Here is a 22,358-nt window from a genome sequence, read left to right as displayed (position 1 = left end):
GATACTTACTTTCACGTTGGGGACGGGTGTTTTGGGGATGTTAACTCTAGCATCACTGGTGTCTGTGATCACATTGCCACTGGCGTCTTTTAGAATCTTCTTGTACTTCGCCAGGGCTTGAGTCTTCGTCTGTAAGTATGGTCCAAAGCTAGGCAGACTCTTTTGGAGAGAAAGATGACAGTTGAAACAAGTTTAATCTATTCAAAGCAAGTCTCAAAATATTTGACAGATCAGTAGCTAATGTACTTTCAGGTAGTTTGAAACATCATTAAACTTTGATTCTATATTTGTCTATGTACGTAGGCTACATTAACTACTGATCTATGTAGCATTATATAATGTATGCTAATGACTTTTTAATTAGTTATTTCAAAATTATACCAAGATACGATGGAGACGGACGTCGTGTGAATTCATATCCATATTTAACCTCAGCTTTTACACCAATCTAATCGAAAGTGTGCTAAAACATTCTTGCTTTCACTTCCCACATCCATTTAGAACAAAAGTGGTTGTAGTGCTATCTTTGCCTCCGAGTCTTGCACACATGCCTGACCCTCCAGAGCAGCAGGGCTAAAGAGGCGATTCGTATTCACAGTCACACTTTCATACCGATGCACCGAGCCTGAGAGGTGGCCATAAAAGTGCCTCGAGGCTTTGTTCTCCAAAGGCCATTCGACAGGAAACTCCGGCTCCAGTGACGAGAAATCAAGTTTGCCACAAAATTAGCCATCCTTTTAATGGTGCCATAAAGAGAATCTGCAATGAATTGTTAGGAAATCGTATAATACTACCGGTAATTGCAAGGATTAGCTGGTCAAACTAATGGTTTGACACTAAAATGGTAATGAATGGTAATTTGAGGGAAATGGACTTATGGGTTGCTGATGGGTACCGCTTCCAATAACTGATATTTTCAGTTTTATAAATGCTCTTTCATGAAGAAGTCTTTTTTGGAGTTTTTTGGAGGGGGGCTAATTATCATATTTATAATTTGAAACGTTCCAGCAAACACTGCATTTTCATAATTACGGTTTCGTTTTGCATCTCTCTTCATGACCTCTCTGCATGAGAACGGTTCGGTTATTCAAGCATTTTAACAACACCCTATTCCACCTTTCCCGCAACAAGTATTCCTTACAGCGCCTGCCACAAATCCATTCGTCCCAACGATAGGACATTTAAATTGGTCTAGCATTTTCCCAGTCACACAATCTCCTCAAAGCTGTCATCCACAACCGCCTGTAACCCTTCATTTCCACCATGGCCAGATGGAAGTGTCTCCGCTGCAAAGCAAAAGAATCAAAACACGACAGGAAAGGACTCAGTTATTAGCCGCCCGCGTCAAACTTCTCACGAGTCTCTTGTTTTTTCCCAAAAAGTAGCAGCCCGAAAGAGAACTGTGGCCTTTGGTAAAGCAGGACCTATCCGAGGAATCAGAGAAACAAATCTACGGTGGCATTGTTGACTGCAGGACTAATGGCTAGCTTGGAGGGAGGGGGTGGTGGTGGTGTGGCTCATCCTCCATGTATTTATTTCCCTGTAGAGCTAACACTGGTGGCCCTGTTCTAATCCTGCATAAAAGCATTACTCTCTCAGGCACAGGCTGACAGTCTAATGAATCAAGCGCTCCAGCCCTGCAGCAGACAGTCTGAGGAACCCATCGGCGGCTGGGGAGATAAACGTACACACGCCGACTACACACACAGACCTATTCTCAAGCACAAAACACACAGGCTAGACAAAGATATGTCATTAACAGTGCATTAGTCAGAATAATCAGAGAGATGACTGGCTTGCTTGTGGAACCTTGATTACACTGCAACTTTGAACGCTACTTTATTTCAAACGTGGTGACAGTTTACTATTCAAAGAAGCAGCCTAAGGGTGTGCCATAAAAATATGAATTATACATATATTATTTCAGGTCTTTTTGCCCTTTTCTGACAGCGATAGTCAAGAGCAGACAGGAAATGATGGGGGAGATCACAAACACAAGCTGAACTTGAATGAGCACCACAGCTCAACAGCTCTAACCACTAGGCCACATATGAAATATTATTCATTTAAAAGCGCAACATATAGGTACCGTATTGATTATCGACTGATATTAAAGAGGTTTTACATTTATCGGTTTCAGCCGACACAGGATTTTTAACCCTTAAATGCATGAATGTTTTCAAAGTCAAGTCAAGTCAAATTTGATTTATATAGCACATTTAAAGTGCTGTACAATAAGACAAAATGCATATAAAAGAAAGCATAAAAAAAAACAAGGCAGATACACAATATAGACTGTTCCAGATTTTAGGTGCCGCTGCAGCAGAGAAGGCCCGACCACCCTTAGTTTTACAGCGAAAACGTGGGACAGTTAAAAGAAGCTGATTACAAGACCTAAGAGTTCTTTGGGGAGTGTAAGGAATCAGAAGGTCACTAATGTATTTTGGTGCAGCACCAGATATAGCCTTGTACATAAATACTGCAACTTTAAAATCGATTCTAAACTTGTAAATTAACTTGCCAATGTAAAGTTGTGATCTCTCTTTTGTGAACTCTCCTGTTTAGCGCGATAATATAAAACTGATATTAGAGTAATAATTACAGAAGAATAAAATACAGCATATTTTGTTACCTTTTGGAGCTTGGAAGGGTTCAGTTAGAGCAGACATTTTATACCATCATTACTGTCCTCGTCAGAGCTCATTTCAGAGTAGATTCAGCATCTGGCTCATATTCGCGATCTCAAACATATCCTCAAAACTATCATTTCAACATCTTCAAAATCAATATTTTGATCGCTGACAGCTTCTTCACCAGATCCACCATCAAGTGAGAGTGACACTAATATTTGATTGCTTTCATTACTTTCTCTGCAGCAAATCGCTGAGGCATTTCAAGTTTTGCTGATGATACTTCCTATTCTTTTGTTTTCTGCCTGCGGTAACTATGAGTGAAACGTCACTTCATCATTGTATCAGACATTACCACCTTGTGGAATAAAGGTGAATTGCACTTATTCAGTCACCAAAGATTCAATTATTGTTTTATTGAAAAAATATACTTACACTGTTACTAGTGGTGTAACGGATCACAAAACTCACGGTTCGGATCACACTACGGATCATGAGTCACGGATCGGATAATTTTTCGGATCAGAATAAAAGTGGGAGGAGACAATTTTTATTTGCTTTCCATTTATTACATGAAAACTTTTGGTGTTAACATAACCTATATGATTTACAGGTTAACAAGGAACTTCTGATGTTAACAAAAATAACCTATATAGTTTTATCTAAAATAAAATAAATAAATAACCATCTGAATAAATAAAATTTTACTCAGTTGTTAAAGTGTAACATGTAAAAAACAAGCTGAGACGTGAAAATGGGCCCGAGGTTATAATGACAATTTTTTTTTTTTTTAAAGATTAGGATGTTAACATTCTCAGGGGAGAGAGTAGACCCCACACTTGTCAGCATTGCAATTCTCTTTGTAGGCCTATACACTTTTTGATAGATATCATGTTTAAACGCACTAAACTTAAACAACGTTTTATTCAATTCATTACTTTATATTTATATAGCCTAGTACCTACTTTGGAAGTATATATTATGTTGCTCATGCAATTTGCAAAACAGGCTATAGACTATGTTAAAATAACAAACATTTTAAATTAAAACTTACGATAGACAAAAACCGACTCACGTCTTTTTTTCGTTTCTTTCGTTTTTAAATCTTTTTACAAGAAATCCTGCAGGTCATAAAGAACTTTGTATTTCCACCTCCAAGAAAGGACAGGTGCTCTCCATTATTTCTCCTTGTTTACCGTTTTCCTTGCTTTACTCGAGGCAAAAAGCCATGTGTTGACTTTGAAACAAAGTAGGCTTTACATTATATGCATCTGTGGTGGAATTACTAGATTTTCACATCGATACATGTTTGTTTTAATGCGGATGCGCTGTCACTTTAATTCAGCGCCAGCACATCAAAAAATAGACTGTGCGGAAACGATCGCAGCACAGCTGTATGGCTATGCGCTCCTGGAACGCACTTTTATAAAATATAAAATTATATTTTACGGGGAAGCCAAAATGCTCCTATACATGCGATTTGAATGATGAAGGAGGCTTTTCAAGTTATTCTAACGTTACTTCTCCGCTAGCCACTGTTGACTGATTAACATGCCCTGTTCACATGAACACATGCGTTTCTCTGAAACTCCGCATCGAGTTTAAAGGAACGAGATCACTTAAAAAGCAATATCTTTGCAAAAAGCAATGTCTTTTAGTCTGCGATCGCTAGACAATTCAGATTAATCCACAAGTTTAAAAAAATGTGCAATAAATCCGCGGGTCACGTGAGTGCCGAACCGTGGATCGTGATCCGTACGGATCATGGATCAACTGCGATCCGTTACACCCCTAACTGTTACACATCTCGGGTCGTTATCGACCCTATACAATTTTTTACCAAAAAATTATGGGAAAACAGGCATTCTTTTATATATATTTTTCTTGTTATATTGTTTATAATGAATTGATTAAGGAATACTAAGAAGGTTGATGTCTAACTTTAAAAAAATGAATGCTATCCGGGGTCACTAAAGACCCGAGGTGTGTGTTTAAGGGTTAGTGTATGTGTGTATACCCTTTTACTTTGAGATTTCCTTTTAAGGGGTCATATGATGGTTTTTATGCTTTCCCCTTTCTTTAATGTGTAATGTATCTGTGTGTGCATGCATACAATCTGCAAAGTTGCAAAACTCATACCCACAAACGGATTTATTCTATCTAACAGAGAACACTGTTCCAGACCTGCCTTAAACTCTTCGATCGAAGTCCAGATATTATTTCCTCAAACGTCTAGGTCACAATGTGAAATATTAGCATAATGCCTACCCAAAGGCATACGCTAAGAAAGAAGGCGAGGTTTCAGTGAATTGTAGTGTTTTCGCCACTTCATGGAGGCACTGCGCTTGCAAAAACACTTTGTTTGGTCTACTGACAATGGATAAAAAAAATTCTGAACAGTACAACCCAAAAGTTTGCTTGTGCACAGTGCATTTTACAGAGGTTTACAGAGCTTCTCGAACCTGGGGGAGTACAATGCTGACTACATACAATACAGAGCTTCTCGAACCTGGGGGAGTACAATGCTGACTACATCCAAAGACTACTTACCACTGTGAAACATTCTGCTCAAGTCATGATTGCAAAGTTGGTTACAATCGTTTGGCTTGACTATCCGCATTTTCAGAATCTGACTTGGGCTCAAACTGATAGTAATACCGTCAACATTATTAACTGTGTGTTTATAATAGCTTAAAGCCTTGGAAGCTAAAGCTCGCGATTATGGTAACAGGTGTTACATTTTCGACACACGCTTGGCCAATCACAACGCACTGGGTTAGCTGGCCAATCAGAGAACTCTGAGCTTTCGGAAGGAGGAACTTTGTAGAAGTCAACACGTTTCAGACAGACTGGGAATAGAGCTACTGCAATAATGTACTGTACAGTATGTGAAAATGTATTTTTTTGAACATTAAAGCATGTCAACCTACTCTATTACACCAAATAAACCAAATAATGAACTTCTAAAAGCATCATATGACCTCTTTAAATCCTAAAGTTTTTAAAGTTTATAATAAAATCACTGATAATAATTTAATAACATGTTAAAAAGTAAAATCTTCTAAGAAAAAAAATATATTTCTCATTCCGTAAAAATATTGTGATGCCTAAATTTACTTTGATTTCAGTTTTCATTTATTTATGTTTATTTAGATAAAATATTACATAATTTAATATCGGCCATTTAAAGGTCATCAGACACGAAAAGTATTCATTAATATTCATTAATGGTTAAATAACCTTTGTTCGGTTATAAAGTATTGTTTTTTTAATAAACAACTAAGTTGAGATAAATAGATGAGTTTATCATAAACAGCAAATGAGGGCACTATAACACGTAAACCACTGTCGTCCACTCAATCTAAGTGATCGGAAAAGTATCAAGCAGGGAGCTAAAAAAATGGTGGTCACTTTTGATTTAAGGCTTGTTGGTTAATACTGAAGAATAGCCAATTAAAAATGTTTGCTTATCAGCTAAATTTGAGCTCATGTTGGAAGTCCATTGGTTAAACGTACAAAAATTGTCCCACAGAGTATTTCTATCAAAGTGTTCTTCATAAGCATATGAAAAGTGAGTTGAAATTGTTTTCTGTAGCTAATCAACATGCCACAGATGCTGTCCATTCAGCTTTGAACACAATTTCTTTAATGACACAATATAAAATACTCCATTTCAGTTTTCTTTTTAGCGTAAAACAACTTTCAACGGGACAAACATCCATTCTAATACACAGCCCACACAGACAAAGGTGCCATGAAACAGAACCAAAACCCATCCTTCTCAAATCTCACCAAAACCACACACAAAGCAACTGACCACCATTTTGCCTCTGGCAGTCTTGTGAGTAAATGCTGGGTACTTAAATGGCAACCAGCGGAAATCCCGTATGCCTATTATAACTTCATGTCTTCCAGACACACAAACTGCAGTCACATCAACCCATTCAGTCCTATTAGATGAGCTCTTCCTCTCTCGTTCTCTCTTTCTCTGTTTTCTGTTTAGCGACGAGTCACGGCGTATCTGTATTATGCTAATTCACTCGTAGATCATTCAAAGGATTCAAAGGAGAGTCTACAAAGCAATACATTTAACAATGGAAAAGAAATATAATGATAGGAGTTTTCACAAAGAATGTTTTTTTTTTTTTTTCAAAGAAACACTGAAAGGAAAAGAAAATGGCATTTGCTTTGGGCGTCTGCTAAACAGACAGGTTGAATACTTGCGTTTAAAAGCGAGCACACTAAATAACAGTTATTCAAACGTGTTGGTGGAAAAGGAATCTTTCCTTTTTCTTTCTTTCTATTGAGATGGATTTTTTTTTTTTTTTTGCCGGTCCACTCCACGAGGAGTGCTGTTTTAATGAGAGGAGCTACACGCACTGCCAAATCTCATGTCCCGGGCAACCAGAAAGCCTCTGCTAATTAGATGCAGAGCTTTCCAAAACACAGGGCTTGTCAATTTTCCCATCTCCCCTCTGGATTGTAAATCAAGAGTGCAGTGGAGGAAGGAGCGCACATTATGTCAGTGTGGGCTGAGTGATTTAAATTATAGGAGAATTAGAATGGAAGCCCGGCCTCCTATGTTCTGTAGCATCAGGCCGATTGCCAAGGGATTCGACGAGAGAAGCGTTAAGCTTTATCCTTGCCTTGTAATGGCCGCTAATCACACTTAAGCAGACCTCACTTGACAGACGTAAGCTACGGAAAGCATAGTTCGGTTGAAACTTTATTGTTGTCTGGATGTGAGTGAAAGTGAGAAACCTGTTGGGTTGGATCATCAGATGATTTCATGACACGTGAAGGATCTGACCTGCAGTGACATTGCTGATTCCCCACCGTGCTTAAACCTATGAAACCTACTGTATCATATTTGATATGTAAATTTCGAAGGCCTCTAAATGATCAATATGAAAAATCTGTTGTACACAATCTACTCCATTCCTTCTGTTGTCGGATTCAGAGGTGTCAAGTAACGAAGTACAAATACTTCGTTACCTTACTTAAGTAGAAATTTTGAGTATCTATACTTTACTGGAGTAATTATTTTTCAGCATACTTTTTACTTCTACTCCTTACATTTTCAAGCAATTATCTGTACTTTCTACTACTTACATTTTAAAAATAGCCTCGTTACTCCTATTCCATTTCGGCATGTTTTCATTCCGGCTTGTCATAAAATAAAAAATACTATCCAGATAAATCGCGCCATCCGGACAGAGTGAATTTGATTGTGGTTGGATGAGAAGGATAAACACAAACCATTCCGACACCCTATTGGGTTGTAGGCTATCAATCACGCCTGCACCTGCACAAATCACACACCATGTGGCCAGATAGGGCGGGTTCTCGCCGACGAGCACGTACTTTGAGCCAATCAGCGATCCGCAGGCAGACGTGCTCAGCCTCATTCATGACTTTAGCCGGGTTTTTAGCGCGATGACTCGTAGCTGTATATTCCAGTGAATCAGTGATCGCTATGCCAGTGGCATAAATACACAGTAAGTTGTATCTACAGTAAAGAGTGGGAGAGTGACTCAACTCTCAAACGTGAATTACACCTGTGACTCGAAGACTCTTTATAAATATAACCGTGACTCCTGTCCATCATCATACACACACTTAGGACATCTGCAACTAGCAACCCCGACAGATGCTGAAAGATGTTAAAATCAACGACTAATCCGTTTTGACTGTGCTAAATGTGCATGTGCCATGTACTTCACGAAAGACATACTGTAGTTTTGTCAAAGCAAAGTGCAACACAAGGGTAAGCGCATTGTTGTTATGTATTTGTTGACGGATTATTGTACAGTATAAATGAATTACGCATTTTGACATTGGTGTGAGCATTAACGTGTGAAATGCCTGTTAATTACATAGCTTTTTCCAATCTCTATATTGGGCACTTTTTGCACGTAAAGTGGCTTCTTACTGTTGACATTGAAAATCTTGTGTTTTTCTAAGGGATTGCGGTTTTGACAGTTTCTACCTGGACATATAGTCATATTTGAACCGTTTTACTGGGATTTTTTTTTTTTTTTTAATCATCAATGTTATGCTTTAAGGAGATAAAATGGTAACTTACTTATCAACATTGATTGGTATGGCAATACAATAATATCACATTATTTTGGCAGTTAAAGTTTTGGTTTTTTTTCTTGGAGTGACTAGTTGCCTATAAGTATTGTAAGAGGTGCAAACTTGTTATCAATAACCAGGCATGTTATCAATAACCATTTTTAAAAAAATATATAAATGTACATTTGGTGAGGTTTTTGGGCTGGAAATTGTTGACCCAATCTGGCCACACTGATCACACATTCAAAAAATGGTTATTGATAACATGCCTCTGAATTTTGACTTTTTGCACCTTTACAATATTTATAGGCAACTAGTCATCAAATCTTCCACTCCATGAAACACGTTAATGCTCATTAGTACACAATATGGTTCTTTAATGTATTTGCATTGTCCTAAAATGCGTTCATTTTCAATGGGAATATATGCGGCTGAAACGCGTAGCCAAGTGCATAATCAACATTAACTTTTTAATATAACATTATAGTCATTATGGCCTTCAGAAAAATGTTTTTTTGAGGAGGTGGGGTATGCACTGTGGCGCGGCCTAATCTTTTGTCCTTAAAGGGATACTTCACCCAAAAATTAAAATTCTGTCATCATTTACTCACCCTCAAGTTGTTCCAAACCTGTATGAGTTTTTGTTCTGAAGATATTTTGAAGAATGTTTGTAACCAAGCAGATAGAGCAACCATTGACTGCCATAGTAGGGGGAAAATGCTATGGCAGTCAATGGTTGCTCTATCTGCTTGTTACAAAAATTCTTCAATCTTCAGAACAAAGAAACTCATACAGGTTTGGAACAATTTGAGTAAATTATGACAGAATTTTCATTTTTGGGTGAACTACCCCTTTAATGGCATTTTTTCCCCTTAAATTACTTTTACTTTTATACTTTAAGTAGTTTTGAAACCAGTTACTTTTACACTTTTACTTGAGTAAAAAGCTTGAGTTGATACTTCAACTTCTACAGAAGTCTTTTTAAACCCCAGTATCTATACTTCTACTTGAGTAATGAATGCGAATACTTTTGACACCTCTGGTCGGATTGATACACTGTAAAAAAAAATTTTTACCTTTAAAAGGTTTACCTGGTTGTCTTAAAATTGAGTTTGTTGAAATTAAAAAGTTTAGTTAATAAAATGAAGGAAATTGGTTTAATAAATAGAACCACAAAATATTATGTTAACTTAACCCTATTAATTATCTAAAGCCCTATTCACACGGGATTAGTATTACCTGGTGACCTCTAGTAATTTGTAATAATTGCGGAGGTTGTCTGTGATCTTAATCCCGTGCGAATCGACCACGTCTGTATTTGTAATGCTGCGTTCACGCCAAACGTGAATAGAGCGCCAAAACCGTGTCTAGTTTGACGCGTGAACATTTTGAATCCATTCGCGCGTCCACAGTGAATTGGACACGCGTATAAATTGAGCGTTTGAAGCGAAAAGGCGCGTTCAAGGCGCTCCAGGAGAAATATGTCATAAAACACCTCTGCCTCTTTTAATTTTCATTAAAAATATATTAAACATTAATAGTCACACAAATGTGGTCCAGGCAACGCAGTAAATTATCTTCACTGCATGTATATATAAATATCCTTAAAAAAGTAAGTTATCGTCACCTTCCTAAAATAATTGCCTAAGTCATTTTTTGACAAAAATCATTTTTTTGCTTAAGTCATCTCCTCATGATGCTGGCCACTTCTGGTAAAATCCTCCACATCCTCAGTTGAACAGATCATACAATTCTACCCCTGTAGTATAATGGCCTATGTCAAGTGTGTGACTTAGGCCATTTTATTTTGCCTAAGTCAAAAGGTAATTTGACTTAGGCAATTTTACAAGCTTTTCAAGATGGCGGGTGCATCAAGAAGACCAAAAAGCTACTCAACCTCTGAAGTTATTTCCATGATTCAGGGCTCACCCCCTATTGGTAACTGATGAGGTTTACTATAATATAGGCTAGACTATAAATATGGCATCGTTTTTTGTCTTTTTATTGAGTCTTTTTAGTCAGCATTTTAGTCAAGAAAAATAGCTAAGTCAATGAAGCTAGCATTAGGCTTTCAGTTAACTCTTTTAAAACAATATTTCATCTTTTTGTCTAATTTTTTCCACATTACATGATCTAATTAAGAAAGATTTGAATAGGCTACCGAACACCGAGGAATGATGTAATCTGTTTGGTTGTATTACATGAATGAAATTAAATCGAATGTATCGTCCTGTGGAATAATTAATTCACAGACAGCATACGAAGATGTTCAACTAATAAAGATCTTCATCGCTGGCAAACAAAATAATTAATTTGCAGATTTGCTTTCACTTGACTGTACTGTAGGTCCACCGCCCCTTCACCCGACGCTTGAAGTTCTTAAATCTTCCTGTTACGAGTGTGAAACCGCTTCAGATTCAGTACGCACAGGAAACCAAACAAATCATTCAAACTGATTTGCGAGCTGAAATCGCACAGACATCGCACAGTATGCCCGCCTTTAGACTGTTCTGCCAACTTATTTGAATTTGAACAGAATCGACATAAGAGTGATTCATTTGTGAATTGAGCATTGCTTGTGCCCAGAAAAAATGTATTTGAACAGAATCGACTCAAAAGAGTGATTAATTTGTGAATTGAGCATCGCTCATGCCCAGACAATAAAGATATAGCACGCTTGGAATAAACTATGCATTTAACAACTTATTGTGTTAAAATAAAGTAGCGAGAGGAATGTTGCACAACGTAAAAGTACAGTTTTTTCATTAGAAATGTACTTAAAGCTACACTGTGTAACTTTTTTAGTTTATTCTTAGCTAAAAACAATTAGTTCTTTCAAAAATATATGTGCTCATTAATGTATATTTACTTCTTTCAAGTAATAAAGTATTCTCATAAGTTTATAATATGCCATTGAAAATACATACGGGTGAGGGGTTCAAATGCGGGTCGCCATGTTGCCCCTCCATCTTGAAAGTACATTAGCCAAAGAGGGACATATCGGTAAATTCAAGCTTCGCCTTTGGCGTTTTAACACTCGATGGCACCGTGTCGAATGTGGACGAGGTCAAACTGGAAGCCATGTTAATCTTGGACTAAACCGGCCACCGTAGGAGTTAAAACGAAATCGGAATTGAGAGGAACAGAAAATAATATTCACTGGATGGTCATATACCTTTTCACCGTTAGATGGGAGAAAATATCACACAGTGTAGCTTTAAAGTAAATGTACCCACATTTAAATCTACTCTTAAAGGAATAGTTCACCTTAAAATGAAAACTGTGTCATCTACTCACCCTCAAGCTTTGAACACAAAGAAAGATATTTTGAAGAATATCAGTAACCAGACAGTTCATGGGTCCCATTGACTTCCATAGTAGGAAAAAAAATACTATGGAAGTCATTGGGTACCATCAACTGTTTGGTTACTGACATTCTTCAAAATATCTTTCTTTGTGTTCAGCAGAAGAAAGACATTCATACCGGTTTGAAACAATTTGAGGGTGAGTAAATGATGACACAATTTTCATTTTGAGTAAAAATATTCCAAATAAATACTCAAGTAAATACTTCGTTACCATTTCAAGCTTTCCTTTTCGGGGGACTGTGTGGGAAAAACTGTCACAGAGGGTGCAGTTGCCAAAAGAGCCAATACTATGGATAAGAATGTTTCCATGTGCTCTGCCAATCAAGGAGAAGAAGTTCCAGGACCTCCAGTCAATGAAACACATCATGCCTGTTGAGTGTCATCACTTTGATAATTTGCCACATTAATAGGCATCAGGCAAGAACCCAACAAAGAAGAGCTGGAGGTGGAATTGATGAGATGCACATGCCTCCTCAGAATGATCTTTAGTTTGTTTGTTAATGTTTTATTGTTGACAGAGTTGAACATTTAAAATTGCCTAAGTCACAAAGGCATGTTCAAAAATCCGCCTAAGTCATTTATTCCTGTTACGTTACATAATTGGCATGCATTGTTATTAGTATGTCAATAGTCATCTTCTGACATGAACTTTTTGAGTGACATTATCAATAAATATCATATATTCAATTATTGATTCAGTTTTTAGTGTTTTCTGAGAAACCTGGAAAAATGACGTAGGCAATTATTTTAGGAAGGTGACGTTATGAAACTTCTCTTTGCCTTCAGTCAAAACGATTTGGCAGACAACAAATGATAGATTCATGACACCAAAGATCGCCCGTTAGATCCACACAAGACGAACCACTACAGGACATCAGAGCCAGCGCCAAACGTCAGAAAGACCTGGCCGAGGAAAGCCTGCTCTCGCCGGGGTTAATGAGCACTGAGTGCCCGGTGATTGCCTGGATCTCACAACTCCAAAAACACAAGATAATTTTTTTATAATAGGCGCTCTTTATAAATAAACCACAGATTTGAGCTTTAAACAACTACATTCCCTCCTGAAAAAGTCTTAAAACTACATTTTGTGACACAATAGTAGTATTTTTAAATTATGCAGGGTTTCTCATCACATCACTTTACCACGTGACAGCAGCAAGCAGGATCCTGATTGGTTAACGCGGCGCGAATTGACGGCAAAGTTCAGATTTTTCAACTCGGGCGTCAGACGCGAATTCGCTTCAAACGCATGAATCCACAAAAAGCACCACTCGCGCAAGACGCTCAATTTGCGTCCAATTCGTGTCATTCGTGCGAACTGGACGCACGAATGAGGCGGAATCGTGTCCATTGCGCCGCGCGAAACGCATCTATCGCGCCGCAGGACCTCTAGACGCGCGTCAACGCGCCTTTCCATTAACTTAACATGGAAATCACTCGCGCCAGACGCTCTATTCGTGTTCGGTGTGAATGCAGCATAAGGTTTTTGTTTCCTGTGTGCATTTTTATCCATCTTTCGAGAAAAATACAAAGATACAAAGTTGTGATAACAAATCATGAAAATTATTTTTTACAGTGTAGTAAAAGTAAGTATTTTTAGTATAATTGTAAAAACGTTCCCCTTCAGAACGTGGGGCATGTCTCATTAAATGTAAGAATAAGGAATATTTCAAGATAAACACTTACTGGACTGAAGCAACTTGAGTTTACTTGATTTTTGAGGAACGTTTATTTACACATCGATCTCAATCATCATTATATTGCATTACATTATATGTTTTGCCCCCGGCAATTAAACTACATAACTTTGACAATATAACTAAGCATTTACATATCATCTAACTAAGATATAAAAATGGGAAATAGATATATATATTAGAAAATATTGAGAAATATAACTCTTTATGTAAGTAGTCTGCTATACTGTTATAATGATTTCACTTATTTACATTACAAGCTATCAGAATGTGATCTTAATTTTTGGCCATATAAATATCAGAAACTGCACCAAATTGCAAATTTTGGGCCTTTGAATGAAATTGAGGAGTATGTTCCTCCTTGAGTATGAGCTCCACATGATATCCTATATCATAATTTATGATCCATAAAAGCCTAAAATGTATCAAATATGATACTCAACAAACAATACATAGGCAAACTTTATATTTTTTCTAAATGTTCAATAAACTGTTCCATGAAATCTCTTACAAAACGTGCAGCTACTACTCCAATGTAGCATATAATCAGTGTAACTTCATTAAAGTTTGGCTTTTTTTGTCCAATAGCGCTTTTTCAATTTACGGGATCCTCTTATGTAATGCACTAAATAATACGGATAAAATAACAAAACATTAATCCCCCAAGCTCATGTTAATGTAAGGAGCTCAGCGCTGGTATCATGGTGGGCATTGATCTCTGCACTTTAATTGGCATCAGGCAGTGCATTTGAGAAAGAAATACTGTATTAGCCAAGACCACGCATCTTTTTTTGTGTCTCCTCTCATCAGGGTGCAAATATAATGGAAACATTTTGCCAGTGTCCTCACTCCATTTCTTAACAACAGCAAACATTCATATAACAGTGCAAGTGTGTGGGATCTGCTTTACATGCTGTTTTTTTTCTTAAGGAATACAGTTCCCATTCAGTCGGTCACGTTCGACGTACGTCGGACGTACCGACGAATTGGGATCACTTCAGGGAGCCCCTATCAGCTTCGAGATATAGAGAACAGGCCAATGGGCCATTGGCGTGCGAGATTTGAATCTCGCGCTCCGCCCCGTGCCGCGGGTATAAACAGGAAGCGAGAGCGAATGCACGCTGTCATTCACTTCGGAGCCGAACGGCGTTGATGAAGCAAGACTGCTTTTCTAAAAGAGAGCCTATCTGCAAGAGAGATGCTCCAGAGAACGAAAAGGACGCTCTGTGTTGGCGAAAAGGCACAATCAGCGCGACCGCATGTTCACTGCTGCATCAGCATAACAAACTGCTGTTCTCACAGCAACTGTCGGTTTGGTGAGGTGTTGCCGCAGTCTTCCCCTGGGTGCTTCAGCACTGTTTAAAGAGCGTTTCCTCACAAAAGAGCAACACGGGTGTGACACTGCGTCTTTTTCAAGACGTCATTCCACTCGTGCGTTTCTGGATGCGGTTGTTTCCTGTCCTGACGGCCACGATCCCTCTCGCATAAACATGTTGAGACTGTGTCGTGGGTGATTCATGTTCTCTCAGGCGAACGGGATCACGTCGACGCGCTGGTCATCTCACCTTCCGCGTGAGGGTTTGAGTGTTCAGCGCGCCGTGTGCCGTCTGGCTGCCGGGTGACAGCGCGGGTTGCCACGGCAACTCTGTGCGCGTCACTCGGCGCCTCCGATGCGCGGTCGAGACTATGATGCCTCAAACGGGGTTGAGTCCCTTCGCTTATACCCCGATCTAGTCTCTTTTCTGGTGCACCAGAGGGGGGACTATTTTGGCTGATAAGCCTGGGTGGCCTGAGGATTACAGTGAGGCTTCCCCGCCGCGTACATCTCTGTGGGCCCCTCACTCCTCTATCGCATCGCAAGCATGTTGAGACTGTGTTCGTGGGTGGTCTATGCTCTCTCATGAGAGCATAGCCACGTCGGCGCGCTGTTCGTCTTGCCTTTTTCATAAGGGCTTGAGTGTTCAGCGCACCGTGTGCCGTCTCACGGCCACGCCCACTGTCTCACGTGTCTGCTGGTAGCTTAAAGATGGGATTGCTGGTCCTTGAAAGGGGACCTAGCGTTTCATTTGGGGCTCTAGCAGAGGACAGATGTCAATCGCTGCATCGGAGAGAGGGCTGTTATGTGTTGAAAATGAAGATGATGCTGAGATTCCCACCGTAATAGTGGGCGCTCGTGCTGAATTAGATTCATACTTGACAGCCATGCTTTCCCGGATGGCTGAGGCATAGTGCAACGCGTAAATCGCCTTGCCTGCCCCTTGCCTTTTTTCGGATGTGCATTGGAAGGCTTTGGCATTGTGGAACTATTGGTGCCAAAATATGGAACACCAATAGGGCCATAATCTGTATAAAGTTTTCCTCTCTCTCACTACCCTCATCGGTGGGGTGGCAGTGCCATTGGCAGGCCACCTCCGCCCTGCTTAGTGCACAAGGGTAGTTCTGAGCCGAGGTTGAGCTGCGCACCGCGCTGGCCCTTGGCTAGACGATGTCCACCCTGGTCCAGAAACACAATTGACCCGGATTTGGTCTGGAACTGTTCTTCCCCGGAAGAGGGCCGGGTGGAAAACCATTAGTAATTCTGTTCCGCCACTGATGTTAAAAACAGCCAGTGGTACCCAAAAAAAGAAAAAGAAAAAAAAGAGCAGTTCCAATACCTCTGGGTCTCGGGAGTTCAGGAATGGCAGCGTGTGACGCTACAGAGCCTCGCCGCTTTCATTCCCCTCCCCACAAGAGGGCGAGAATGGCAGCGTGTGACGCTACAAAGCCTCGCCACTCTCATTCCCCTCTTCTCAGCGGTGCGTGGACAACAGTGCGCGACGCTATGCCTCGCCACTCTTGTTCCCCGCTGAGGAAGGAGGTGAGGCAGACCGTGCGCAACGCCACAAAGCCTTGTCACGCTCAGCCCCTCCTTCATTTGGGAGCGCACTTGGCGGTGGTCGACGCTCCCATGCCTCGCCACCCTCAGACGCCTCTCCCTTCGCCAGCAGGGGGCGCCGGCTGTGGGAACGCACTCAAGCGGCCTCCCCACACTCGCACGCCCCCTCCGCGGACGCAGGTAAGTGTTGCACAGCACACTCAGATCCCACTTCGGGCCGCTCCATGCCGTCCGAGTCGGATCCCTGCATTCCGCGTCGCTGCCCCGCTGCGGGTACGTCTGTGGTTAATCCCCTTGCTCGGTGTCTGGAAGCCTGGCTAGAGCTTCCCAGCCCGTCTCGGGCCGTACCATCAGACTCGGCTATGCGATTCAGTTCGCCAGGCGTCCCCCTAAGTTTGGGTGCGTTCACTTCCCAGTAGCGAAGGAGAACGCCCCCGTGCTCCGGGCGGAGATCGCAGTCCTACTGGCGAAGGACGCGATGGAGCTGGTCCCTCCAGCCGATATGAGGTCCGGGTTCTACAGCCCGTACTTCATTGTACCCAAGAAAGGCGGCGGGTAATGGCCGGTCTTGGACCTGCGATTCTTGAACCGGTCCCTTCACAGGCTGCCGTTCAGAATGCTAACGCAGAAGCACATCTTCAGGTGCGTCCGTCCCCAAGATTGGTTTGCAGCGATCGACCTGAAGGACGCGTACTTTCATTCTCGTTTCCCCTCGACCGGCCCTTTCTGCGCTTCGTGTTCGAGGGACGGGCATGTCAGTACCGCGTCTTGCCCTTCGGCCTGTCCCTGTCGCCCGCGTCTTTACGAAGGTTGCGGAGGTGGCCATTGCCCCCATGAGAGAGCATGGTGTTCGCATTCTCAACTACCTCGACGACTGGCTGATCCTTGCCCAGTCGTGAGAGCAGTTGTGCGAACACAGGGACAAGGTGCTCAGTCACCTCAGCCAGTTGGGACTTCGGGTCAACTGGGAGAAGAGCAAACTCTGTCCCACACAGAGGATCTCTTTTCTCGGTATGGAGATAGACTCGGTCGCCATGACAGAGCGCCTCACCGAGCGCGCGTCCAGTCAGTGTTGAACTGCTTGAATTCGTTCAAAGGCAGGACAGCGGTACCACTGAAACATTTTCAGAGGCTCCTGGGGCATATGGCATCCGCAGTAACGCCGCTCGGATTGCTTCATATGAGACCGCTTCAACGCTGGCTACACGATCGAGTCCTGAGATGGGCGTGGCACAGCGGTTCCCTCCGTGTCCAAGTGACTCAGAGGTGCCGCCAAACCTTCGGCCCATGGTCGGACCCTTTGTTTCAACGGGCGGGAGTTCCCCTAGAACAAGTGTCCAGGCACTCCGTTGTCTCCACGGATGCCTCATCCACGGGTTGGGGTGCCACGTACAACGGGCTTGCAGTTTCGGGTCTGTGGACGGGGCCTCAACTGCAATGGCATATCAATTGCCTCGAGTTGTTAGCAGTTCGTCTTGCACTCAGCCGCTTCAAAGTTCCGCTCAGAGGCAAGCACGTTCTGGTCCGTACGGACAACACTGCGACCGTTGCGTACGTCAAAAAACAGGGTGGTCTACGCTCTCGTCGCATATCACAACTCGCCCGCCATCTCCCCTTATGGAGTCAGAAGCATCTGAGGTCGTTTCGTGCCATTCACATTCCGGGCCTGCTCAATCGTGCAGCCGACGAGCTGTCACGTCAGCCGGTGCTTCCGGGAGAATGGCGACTCCATCCCCAGGCGGTCCAGCTAATCTGGAGTCGTTTCGGGGGCCGCACAGGTAGACCTGTTTGCCTCCCCAGAGACGACCCACTGTCAGTGGTTTTATTCCTTGACCGAGGGAACCCTCGGGTCGGATGCCCTGGCCCACAGCTGGCCCCGGGAAGAACGCAAATATGCGTTTCCCCCAGTGAGCCTTCTTGCGCAGACACTGTGCAAAGTCAGGGAGGACAAGGAGCAAGTCCTGTTGGTCGCTCTATATTGGCCCAACCGGACTTGGTTCCCAGAACTAGTGCTCCTTGCGACAGCACCTCCCTGGCCCATTCCTCTGAGGAAGGACCTCCTGACTCAGAGACGGGGCACCCTATGGCACCTGCGTCCAGACCTCTGGAAATTCCATGTCTGGTCCCTGGACGGGACGCAGAGGTTCTAGGTGACCTACCGCAAGCGGTAGTTGACACCATCACTTCCGCTAGAGCCCCCCTACAAGGCGCCTCTATGTGTTGAAGTGGAACCTGTTCGTCGATTGGTGCTCTTCTTGCCGAGAAGACCCCCGAAGATGTTCGATCGGATCTGTGCTTGCCTTTCTACAAGATGGGTTGGAGCGAAGGCTGTCTCCCTCCACCCTCAAAGTCTATGTTGCCGCTATCGCCGCTAGTCATGAGCTAGTAGATGGAAAATCTCTAGGTAAGCACGATCTGGTCGACAGGTTCCTTAGGGGGGCGAGGAGGTTAAATCCGCCTCGTCCTCCCTCCATACCCTCTTGGGACTTAACTCTGGTGCTAACTGCACTACAGAGAGAACCCTTTGAGCCTCTGCAGTCAGCTGAGTTGAAAATTCTGTCGTTAAAGACAATACTCCTGACTGCGTTGGCCTCCATCAAGAGGGTAGGGGACCTTCAGGCATTTTCGGTTGACGAATCGTGCCTGGAATTCGGGCCCGGTAACTCTCATGTGATCATGAGACCCCGGCCTGGATATGTGCCCAAGGTTCCCACTACTCCCTTCCGGGACCAAGTGGTGAGCCTGCAAGCGCTGCCTTCGGAGGAGGCAGACCCAGCCCTAGCTTTTCTCTGTCCCGTCCGTGCTCTCCGGACTTACGTGGATAGAACGCAAAGCTTCAGGACCTCAGAGCAGCTCTTCGTCTGTTACGGAGGACAGCAGAAGGGAAAGGCTGTCTCCAAGCAGAGGATGGCCCACTAGATAGTGGATGCCATCGTCTTGGCTTATCAGTCCCAAGACGTGCCCTGCCCGCTCGGGTTAAGAGCCCACTCCACTAGGGGTGTTGCCTCTTCCTGGGCGCTGGCTCGTGGCGCCTCGCTGACAGATATTTGTAGAGCTGCGGGCTGGGCGACACCTAACACGTTCGCTAGATTCTATAGCCTCCGTGTAGAGCTGGTTTCTTCCTGTGTGCTCACTTCCCATAGTCAGTAACACCGAAGTGCCCGTTCTAGTGTCGGCTTGCTGCGCCATTCCCTCCCCTATGGTAGACGGATGCGTGCGCTTATTCTGCTCCAGTCGAGTTCCCCGGATCGGCGAACCCTGTTGAGTCCTCCGCAACCTGCGGCAGTTGGACGTGGCGGAGCGTTCGACGCCAGGTCTAACACTCGTATGCATTGGTGGAACTTGTGTTAGGCTGGGTTCCATATGTAGTGACCCCCACGGCGGTCCCATGTGTGTATTCTTCCACGGTACGGCTCCCTACGGCGAGCCCGTGTCTTTCCCTCGGCAGAGTGTCCTCTGCCGTCCCAGGTACGTGTTGTCCCCCTCCACGAATTGGCCGGGGCAACCCCTGGGACTTCCGTATGTTGTGCTGCCCACGGCCAGCCCATACGTGTATTCTCCACATGTTAACTCCCTCTGGGCATGATGTGGCTTCCGCAGCTGCCTTCACAGGCACGCTTTCCCAGCGTTATCCAATACAGTCAGCTGAATGGGTCTTGCGGAACAGCAGCTTGGACTCTCCCTGCGTGAACTTTCCCACCCGCATCAGATCGGGGTCTGAGGGGCTCATCGCTGGGCGCTGGAAGTGGTAGTAACTGTGGCGTTTTCCATAGGGGATCCCAATTCGTCGGTACGTCCGACGTACGTGACCGACTGAATGGGAACGTCTCGGTTACGTATGGTAACCCTCGTTCCCTGAAGGAGGGAACGGAGACGTACGTCCCGTCGCCACAGTTGCTGTACCATCACTGCAGGTTGAGCCACTAAGTTCGGCTCCTCAGTGAAAAACAGCGTGCATTCGCTCTCGCTTCCTGTTTATACCCGCGGCACGGGGCGGAGCGCGAGATGCAAATCTCGCACGCCAATGGCCCATTGGCCTGTTCTCTATATCTCGAAGCTGATAGGGGCTCCCTGAAGTGATCCCAATTCGTCGGTACGTCCGACGTACGTCTCCGTTCCCTCCTTCAGGGAACGAGGGTTACCATACGTAACCGAGACGTTTTCCTTAAACCTCAACATGCAACATCTCTCTAACGATCCACCTGAAACCAGAACCTCTGTGACCAGCATGATTTGGACCAGAAAAAAAGACATAAGTACCTCACCAAAATGACTATAAATCACACGAAACACACGCACGCACACACACACCAATTAATAAATAAGAAGACTTTTTCCATTTCACTTTCTCTCTCAGTGCTTGGATTATAAATTCAGCTAAAATTAAGTGTTGTTTCATCTTGCTTTTCAGTAAATAAGCAATAAGCAAATAAGCAAAACTGCTAGATCGATAAATGAAAATGATTTCATGTCTAAAATTTAATTTATAATATAATATAATATAAAATAAATGAGTAATATCACATAAGTAGCAGTGTAATATGGCTGTATATCAGCACTGCTGTGATCTGGCTGTAGGCACAAGGCCGAGTGTACTAAGCTTCCTTTACTAATTCTAAAACTTCACTTTAGAACTTGTAATGAAGGAACGCTGAGTCGCTCCATTGAAGCTTATTGTATTAGAGCAGAGTATTATGAGAGATGGAATAAGTGCATTAACTGCATCTAGCTGATATCTTCAGGTCAATCTTATATTCATAATCACAAAATCAGTTTGCATGTCCGCTGAGGTGTCTTTGTCCTTTTAACAGTTAAAGGATTAGTTCACTTCAAAATGAACATTTCCTGATAATTTACTCAACCCCCATCTCATCCAAGATGTTCATGTCTTTCTTTCTTCAGTCTAAAAGAAATTACGTTTTTTGAGAAAAACGTTCCAGAATTTTTCTCCACATAATGGACTTCAATGGCAACCAACGAGTTGAAGGTCCAAATCAATGCCATTTCAAAGCGATTCGAAGGGCTTCAAAGGGCTCTGCACGTTCCCAGACAAGGAATAGGGTCTTATCTAATGAAACAATCGGCCATTTTCTTAAAAAACAAAACATTACATTTATATACTTTTTAACCACCAATGCTCGACTTCGGTGTTCTGCTTTTGCACAACGTATGATACTATCAAGTTGGAAAGGTCACGGCCGTGATGTACGTAGAAGTACCGACCCAGTGTTAAAACGAACGAATGCAAAGATGAAATCAAACACCCTTTACAAAAATAAAGGTAAAACAACAATGTCGGACAATTTTAAAGTTGGAGGAAAACATGAGATGGAGTTTTTTGCACCTGGGTTGGTACTTCCACGTATGTCACGGACAAGATCTTTCCGATGTGATGATGTCATATTAGATTAGATTCAACTTTATTGTCATTACACAAGTACAGGTACAAGGCAACGACATGCAGTTTAGGTCTAACCAGAAGTGCAATAGCGAGCAAGTGCAGGATATACAATGGTTGAATAAGTGCAAGACATGGATATGTACTGAATATATATAAATATATATATGGAGAGATGGTTATTACTATAAACATAATTTACAGGTGAATATGTACAGTGAATAAATATACAGATGGCTATTACTATAAACAGAATTTTACAGATAGAAGTATACAATGAAGGCTAAAATGAGGAATATAGCAGTGGATTAA

At 42.6% G+C, this 22,358-nt stretch overlaps 1 protein-coding gene across 2 annotated transcripts in view; it reads right to left on the bottom strand.

Annotated features, from left to right (window-relative positions):
• The window catches only part of dpydb (dihydropyrimidine dehydrogenase b), a 194,473-nt gene that overhangs the window by 6,490 nt on the left and 165,625 nt on the right, over positions 1-22,358 (bottom strand). For both annotated transcript variants that reach the window (XM_079818480.1, XM_079818481.1), the window contains one exon: positions 10-159. In XM_079818480.1, the coding sequence (XP_079674606.1) occupies positions 10-159 (150 nt within the window). The remainder of the gene's footprint in view (positions 1-9; positions 160-22,358) is intronic.

Source organism: Gobio gobio (assembly GCF_949357685.1).
Source record: "Gobio gobio genome assembly, chromosome: 6".
Taxonomy (NCBI): Eukaryota; Metazoa; Chordata; class Actinopteri; order Cypriniformes; family Gobionidae; genus Gobio; species Gobio gobio.
This window is presented reverse-complemented; position numbering and strand designations above follow the sequence as displayed.